The 7,882-nt window shown below is 29.4% G+C and overlaps 2 protein-coding genes across 2 annotated transcripts; one reads left to right on the top strand and one right to left on the bottom strand.

Annotated features, from left to right (window-relative positions):
- Positions 1 to 222: 222 nt before the first annotated feature.
- LOC122569485 (ribosomal protein S6 kinase beta-1-like) lies at positions 223 to 5,620 on the top strand. The gene is made up of 13 exons (XM_043730610.1): positions 223 to 646; positions 719 to 759; positions 921 to 1,095; positions 1,156 to 1,239; positions 1,299 to 1,432; positions 1,586 to 1,648; positions 1,742 to 1,870; positions 2,315 to 2,405; positions 2,499 to 2,615; positions 2,724 to 2,855; positions 2,929 to 3,036; positions 3,127 to 3,305; positions 3,440 to 5,620. The coding sequence occupies exons 1-13, from the start codon at positions 560 to 562 to the stop codon at positions 3,510 to 3,512; spliced, it is 1,413 nt and encodes a 470-aa protein (XP_043586545.1). The 5' UTR covers positions 223 to 559; the 3' UTR covers positions 3,513 to 5,620.
- Positions 5,476 to 7,858, bottom strand: LOC122569488 (corepressor interacting with RBPJ 1). Its single transcript, XM_043730612.1, has 6 exons — positions 7,642 to 7,858; positions 7,470 to 7,564; positions 7,134 to 7,384; positions 6,918 to 7,044; positions 6,686 to 6,817; positions 5,476 to 6,580 (listed from the first exon to the last, which is right to left on the bottom strand). Exons 1-6 carry the CDS (start codon positions 7,711 to 7,713, stop codon positions 6,079 to 6,081), a joined length of 1,179 nt encoding a protein of 392 aa, XP_043586547.1. The 5' UTR covers positions 7,714 to 7,858; the 3' UTR covers positions 5,476 to 6,078.
- Between the last annotated feature and the right edge of the window lie 24 nt (positions 7,859 to 7,882).

Below are 7,882 nucleotides of genomic sequence, written 5' to 3'. Positions count from 1 at the left end.
AAGCTAAGGACCAATTGATAGAAATAGAAATTATTGTTATTATAGAATCTATTATTAAAAGCGTAAAACTATGTAAATTCAAATTAATTTAGGGTAGTTTTAAGTTTATTTTTATTTTCAAAAGTAGAACAAAACCTTTTTGAAATTTCTATATATTTCATGCTTCACCATAAACATATACATATGCCTATGTGCTAGAATGCAGTTGGCATTCACGTTGGACCATAGTTTGTGTCCAGAATATATACTTGAATCGTCTCATGTTTCTTTTTTAAAATTTTCCATATTTCTTCCTGATTATTTTGTCATAAGACAGAAAAGAAAAAAGCAAGGAATATTCATGAGCCCATTTAATTGTAGATATATTTGATAGTTCACGATTATATATAGATAGTTTAATCTACCCATCAAAAAATCAGTGTGGAACACGCAAATAAAGGGAAATAAAATCTACAATCGCCTGTACGCAGATACGTAGATATCTACGTTATTCGGACGCATTACGATCAATTAAAGTTTTCGACGAGAAAATCTTTTAAATGATTACTCTGTGAGAAGAATGGCTGGAGTATTTGACATAGAATTACACGACGGGGACTCCATAAGTCAAGACGAGTCGGACGATGATATCGTCGAAAATAGAGAAGTTCGTTTCTTGTCAAATTTCATAGATTTTAGACCGCTGTATCAAATCTGATATGTGTTTTCTTTTTTCTAGGACGAATACAATCATACTACAAATGTAAATACGATATTAGAGTAAGTAGTCAAATGTTTGAAAATATATGATATCGAATTTATCGCTAAATCGTACCTTCTAAACAATAATAAAAGTGCTAAATTGTGTGTACAATTTCAATACAAACGTTCTTCCTGCTTTTCTTCTTAGAAAATAAAAAAAAAAATTGAATCTTTTATAGATCTGATAATTTAGAAAGAGTACAGTTATCGGAACAAAATGTTAATGCAGGCCAAGAAAAAACTGGTCCACAAGATTTTGAACTATGTAAAATTCTTGGAGAAGGTGGATATGGGAAAGTCTTTCAAGTTAAAAAAGTGACTGGAAAAGACAAAGGCAGTATTTTTGCTATGAAGGTAAATATTTTTATATTTGTACATGTGTGTAAAAAGCTTTATAGTTCTTTATTTATATAGGTACTACGGAAAGCATCTATCATACGAAATCAAAAGGACACAGCTCATACAAAAGCAGAAAGAAATATTTTGGAAGCAGTAAAGGTAAGTAGATTTCATTGTGAATTTCAATATGATATTTATTCACTTCATTATTTTTCCAGCATCCATTTATCGTTAATTTAATGTACGCATTTCAAACTGGTGGTAAATTATATCTAATTTTGGAATATCTTTGTGGAGGAGAACTCTTCACATACTTAGATAGAGAAGGAATTTTCTTAGAAGATACAGCTTGGTAAATTAGTTAATTTCTCAAGTAATTGTAGATTATAATAATATACATGTATTTTATTCTATTTGTATGTAAAATTTATATACTTATTAATATCTTCAGATTATATGTGTTAGTATGCTTTTTGTACTTATAACTTGTATTTTGTACTTATAGTTTTTATTTGTCTGAGATTATACTCGCATTGCAACATCTCCATAATCAGGGTATTATATACAGGTACAATATCATATTAATTATCACCTTAATCATTAATATTATTAAAAAATCATTATATACATGTATATTTAACTGGACTAATTATTTTCACAGAGATTTAAAACCAGAAAATATTTTATTAGATGGCGAAGGTCATGTTAAATTAACAGATTTTGGTCTTTGTAAAGAACATATAGAAGAAGGTACAGTAACGCATACATTTTGTGGAACCATAGAGTATATGTAAGTACAAAATTTTCGTTGCATTAATCCTGAGTCCCATTGTCAGTATTAAAAAGTAGAGAGAAAACTATTTGGCTGATCGGATTTCTGGACAGGGATTCGAAAACGCTGATCTTTTGCTTGTCAGGCGGGTATTTATTCAATTAAGCTATTTAAGCCACCTGTGAATATTTTCTACCAAATTTTTAAATCTCAAAGGGCTGCTGCATATAGCTCGGAACTTAAGCATTTGGGAGAAAATATTCCGCGATGACCTGGGTAGTTCAATTGGGTAAGTACCAGTCTTACAGGCGGAAGATCCAAGTTCGAATTCCAGTCCAGTAGTATATTTTTCTTCCTACAAATGTCTGCTATCTAGAAAAATAATTTAAAATAAATTATAAGCTATAATGATTTAATTCAAAATGTATGTATTACAATTATTATTATCATTAACATGATTAGGGCACCAGAAATTCTAACGAGAAGCGGACATGGAAAAGCAGTTGATTGGTGGAGTTTAGGTGCTTTAATGTTTGACATGCTTACAGGAATGGTACGTAGATTAAATAATAAATAACAAAATATCGTAAAAAAAATATGAAAATTCAATCAAATTACACAACTACATACATTTTAATCCCTACAGCCACCATTTACAGGAGATGACAGAAGAAAAACAATTGAGAAGATTTTACGCGGAAAGTTATGTCTACCATTATACCTAACACCCGATGCGAAAGACTTAATACGAAAGTTATTGAAGGTATGTTTAACTCCTCTTTACAAGATAATGCTAATTTGGTTATTTACCTAATTGTTTGTATTATGCATAGTAAAAGTTAATATATATTTTGCATTCGATCAATCGTAGAGGCAAGTGTCACAGAGACTAGGATCTGGGCCTGATGATGCTGAGCAGATTATGAATCATAACTTCTTCAAACATATTAAGTGGCAAGATGTGATTTCACGTAAATTAGAACCTCCTTTCAAGCCTTCATTAGTGAGTATCCTTGATTGAAATAAAATGTGTTGCAATAATAAATGCGAGTAAATGAGTATTTAAATGTTTGCAGAAAAGTGCCGATGATACATCGCAATTCGATGAACAATTCACGGCAACTGTACCAGTTGATTCACCGGTAGAAAGTACTTTAAGTGAATCCGCTAATATGATCTTTCAAGTAAGTTTCGAGATATATTGTAAATATATCGTATTCGAGGTAATCATTAAAATATTATAAAACTATGCACATTCAATAATATTGTTATAGGGCTTTACATATGTAGCACCCAGTGTCTTGGAGGAGATGTGTGCACAACCAAGAGTTGTGAACGCTAGAAGCCCACGTAAAGGTCTATTAAATACAGAATTTAGCGGAAGTCTTCACAGTTTGTCATCAAGATCACCCGATGCCCATCTCCATACAGCGTCTCATTTTCAACAACATAGGTATTTTCAAACTTGATATTTCATTCACCATCTTGAAAAACAAAAATATCTTATATGTAAATTCAACGGTAATTATGTATTACTCGTTTGAAATATGCACTTCTATGCTTGAAAAGTTACTTTTTAATTTCTAGGCATCACGTTGTAGGTTCAAATAATATGGAAGATACCGAAATGGCGGATATAGGTCCGCTTTTTAATTTCTAAGCATTGCATAATAAATTTTAATGATGTAGAAGATATTGAATTGACAGTGGAATCATTTATAACGAGATACATATAAATAATCGAAGAAAACGTTGGATCTTCCATTTTAGATTCAGCAAAATCTTTGTAAAAATGATGTCCTACATTGTTTGTCTTTTATTCTGACAGTTGAACTATTATGTTTAATTATCGAATTTAATGCAATTTGTTTACATATATATATATATATTTAAAGATAAACAAGTCTAAATGTCGAAGAAGTTACGCTTATAGGGCAGTGCAATTCGCGTACAAATCGTATGTAGGCCTGCAATTGCTCTCTAATGTGACTGATCATTGTTTTCAGTGCAAAGAAGGAATATTATATGCGTTTCCCTTATGTAAATATGTCCAGTTTCCTGATAATAAGTACATTCTGTTTAAACAAAATGCTATATCATTGAAAAACCTGAAAGATATTTTTTATGACATATCTTACTGTTGCAACGACTAATTCAAGTTTTTAAAACGTTCCATTCATCTACAAATACGAGTTTATCGTTAGTATATAAAAATTAAGTTAGTATATAAAAATAAATTTGTTTAGCTTGCATATATTTAGAGGTCTGCCATAAAAAGAATAAAATGAATTTACCGCCTCTTTGGAATGCATTGTTCGTGCAAATATGTAAATCGTGCAACTTTTTCATTGCTTTGTTGTTCAATAAACTAATTGTAAGTTCAAAAAAGTTATTTACATAAATATACATTCCGAAGTAATTCACAAATTTCTTAGACGATAAACATCGTATTAAATTTATATAGATCATGTTGATTAAGATTAAAATATTGGATACAGCTAAACTTGAAAGTCTTGTTCTGCCATTAGAATAAAATTAATTTCTTAGGACCAGAGAAAGAGGAGAGCATGCGAATAAAATAAAGAAAGAAAAAGGAAGAAGAATAACAGTATAAAAATAAAAATTGTATTGATCTTTGTTAAAGTAGAATCGGAGAAGGATTATAAATATATATATTTTTCTCTGTCGAATAGCTGTAATCGTCGCAAGTGGTAGCGTTTTGTAAGAGAAAAAAATTAGAATATCTCATGGTCGTATATGATATCCCATTTTAGGATTCAAACTTTAAAAATATATTTTACAATAATGATTAGTGGAAATAGAATTAATCGAGATATTTTATACGACCTTTGATTAAAATTCGAAAAAAATGTTTTGTTGTTTCTTCCAATTTATATTTGATGAATTATTTAAGCATATGTATATTTCACTTAAGAATAAATTTATCGCTAGTCTTTATACGTCTTTCGCTAATTATATGTACATACATAACTTTGAATACATCCATCGATAGACAACAATAAATCATTGTTTTTATTCAGTAGCCAATCCGATTCTACTTTTTACACATAATCGTTGTGAAAATGACAATTATGCAAAAAAGTTTAACTTTTTAACTGCCCAAGTGTTCACAGCTACCGGCTGGATAGTATTAAATTTTCCATAGAAAGACTTATACGCGCTCATCTGCGCATGCGTGTGTAGTAATAAGTATGTACAATTCTTGTTAATAGTTAATTATGTTATAAAAGTAAAATGTTGAGAGTGAGAATTTAACATCCTGTAAGATAAATATATGAAGGTATGAAAATGCTTTCTCGCTTTTTTCTTTAAAATATAATGCGTTAATGAATTTACTTCTACATGTATCTTTTCATGACAAAGTTATAACAGTAAGAAGTGAGCAAAGCATTTTCAAATATATATGCCTAAATATCCAATAGTATCATTTAATTTAATTTAGTGACAATTTCGCTGTTTTGGTATCTGTAGTTAGGACATATCAAAAAGCTTGACACTTAATTTCGTATAAACATTTATCTATTATATAGTACTATCTTAAATTGACATAGGCTGTATTTTAAAACTAAATCATTCTCGTGTATATAATATTACAATAGAAATCCTGTTTATGTATTTATTAAGCAGTTACATTCTCTTAAAAACAAAAGTCCTATTAATACTTAATGATATTAATGTTACATATTCATAATAAAATACCAATTATAGCCATCTACGGATGAAATAATAACAAGTCTAAAATAATATTTGTGTAAAAAATTTCTTTAAACAATCTTGTTCCATCTGAAATATATATTTATGAAACTATTATTTCTATTGTTCGCTTGAAATTTATTAAATAGTTACATACATTGTGCTTTTTATTCCATCTATATGAATATACAAGGTGAGTCAGATTAAACTATTACACCTGAAATGAACTATTGAGCGTATTTGTTGAAACATTTATAGTTTTGAAAGATAAGTCGCGGTATACGAAATATTTTTGTGTATATGTATAACATAAATTCTCAACTTTCACACTGAGAGTTATACTTTTGACCATAAAGCATATGAAAAGGAATGCAATTAATTTCTTGTGGAATGACATAGAATACGTGACTCACTATGCATATATCAACTCCACACAACTTATGTGAATACCAAATACAGCATGCGCCTTTATACCACGCGTGTATTTTTGATATGAAAAAACACAATTAATTTTAAGATCGTTTAGTTCTCTTTTTGTTTTGATTTTCACTGATTTTGTCTTCGTTAAACTTTCTTTTCCTGTAGATATAACAATCTTTATCTTTACTTTCTTTCGCATCTTTTTCATAATATTTCTTGTATTTGGGTTTCCTTTCATGCTTAAATTCACTTCTTCTCTTTTGATTACCTGTTCTATTTTTCTCTTTTTTCCGATGACGATTCATAGAGTCACCATTTGAAATATAATCTGCTTTTTCCTTTTTCTTTTGTTTTTTCTTAAGCTTTTTTGATGTGTAATCATTTAAAGTTTTATCAATAGTATTCACAGAGCTACTATTACTACTTATGATGCTAGCACCCGAAGTACTAGTATTACTATCACTACAGCTATCGTTACTGCTACTACTACTGTCAGTTTCTGATTCGCTATTATTTCTTTTGCGTTTATTTCGTTTCTCTTTCAATTTCTTCTTTTCCGCTTTTTTGGTTTTTTTCTCAAGTTGTTGTAATTTCCTACAATCATAAATATTATTAATTTAAGCATGTATGATCTCAAATTAACATTATTTTGAAATAAACACAAGTACTTGTCAAAATACAGATGCAAGAAATACATACAATAATAACTTCTTTTTTTCTTTTTTAGACAAGGTTTTCAAGAATGTAATTTCAGATTGCTCTTCATCATCTGATACCATAAGATGTTCATGCTCAGGGACTCGTAAATGTTGTTGAGCACTAAGAGCAGATCTACAAATAAAATTCAATATTTAGTTTTAAAATAGGGAACTATTTATTTAATAGTTAAAACAATGAAAAAAGGAAAAGATCTTTCTAAATCTGTGCTCACTTTTTAAGTGCTAATCCATCTTCTCTCATTTGTTGCACTAACGCTAAAGCATCTGGAGCAGATGTACTTGGTGAATTATTTGCCATTACTACGCTCATTGCTTGACTGTACAGAGGACACTCTTTATCTGTGATCAAAATATGTATTGTTTAATATGGATAAATATGTGTATGTGTATGTATATGTATATTTCAATATCATATTTATTATACAAACCTGTATTTATGTGTCCCCATTTATGACACTTGATACAACGAACATTTCGTACTTGAATACCAAATGGTTGATCTCTTATTTCGCTATCTCCTTTACAATAACTTTCTCTTGGTGCATTGTACTTGCGTTGCCACTCAAATTTATACTCTGGCTCGTTATCTTCTTTCTCTCTTTCTTTTTTTGCTCCAGGTGGTGGTTCATACATAAAATTTACACTAAGCTTATCCTTGCTTTCTTTACTCAACAAAGCTCTATAAAACACATAATAAAATAAACAAAAAGTTATAGATAAAAATATATCAAAGAAATTTGCTGAATGAATATAATTTTGGTCACTTGTTATTGTGAAGATCCTGTTCCTTTTCATATTGAACACGTAATTCTTCTTGCTTTTTCTTATAAGCCTCTGCTTGTTGTTCAGCCATCCATACCTTAAAAAAAGGATCGTAAATTTAATCATAGTACGAACCCTAAATAGGCTAAAAAAATATCAGTAGTTGAACCGTACTCGTTTCAAGTTGTCTCGAGATGCTGGATGGAAAAACTTTTTGCACATGTAATTATTAAATCCCTTTCCCATTTTGTATTGTTAAATAAACGTGTGTCAACGTTTAACAAATAATAATATAGATGGACGTGTATTTAACGTTTACAATGAGTAACAAAGTATATGCGTAATCGCAACTTATCCTTTAACACGATAAAATAACATGTATGTATGTATAACTTTTACTTATAGCTACAGGAAC

The sequence above is a fragment of the Bombus pyrosoma genome, linkage group LG7 (assembly GCF_014825855.1).
Source record: "Bombus pyrosoma isolate SC7728 linkage group LG7, ASM1482585v1, whole genome shotgun sequence".
NCBI lineage: Eukaryota > Metazoa > Arthropoda > Insecta > Hymenoptera > Apidae > Bombus > Bombus pyrosoma.
Note: the sequence above shows the minus strand (reverse complement) of the source record. Positions and strands in the feature narration are given on the sequence as shown.

Coding starts and splice junctions, on each gene's coding strand:
- LOC122569485 (XM_043730610.1), top strand. CDS start 560: ATGGCTGGAGTATTTGACATAGAATTACACGACGGGGACTCCATAAGT. Junction 760..920: donor AATGTAAATACGATATTAGA/GTAAGTAGTCAA, acceptor AATCTTTTATAG/ATCTGATAATTTAGAAAGAG. Junction 1,240..1,298: donor ATATTTTGGAAGCAGTAAAG/GTAAGTAGATTT, acceptor TTATTTTTCCAG/CATCCATTTATCGTTAATTT.
- LOC122569488 (XM_043730612.1), bottom strand. CDS start 7,713: ATGGGAAAGGGATTTAATAATTACATGTGCAAAAAGTTTTTCCATCCA. Junction 7,565..7,641: donor CTCGAGACAACTTGAAACGA/GTACGGTTCAAC, acceptor CCTTTTTTTAAG/GTATGGATGGCTGAACAACA. Junction 6,581..6,685: donor GAAAAAAAGAAGTTATTATT/GTATGTATTTCT, acceptor TTATGATTGTAG/GAAATTACAACAACTTGAGA.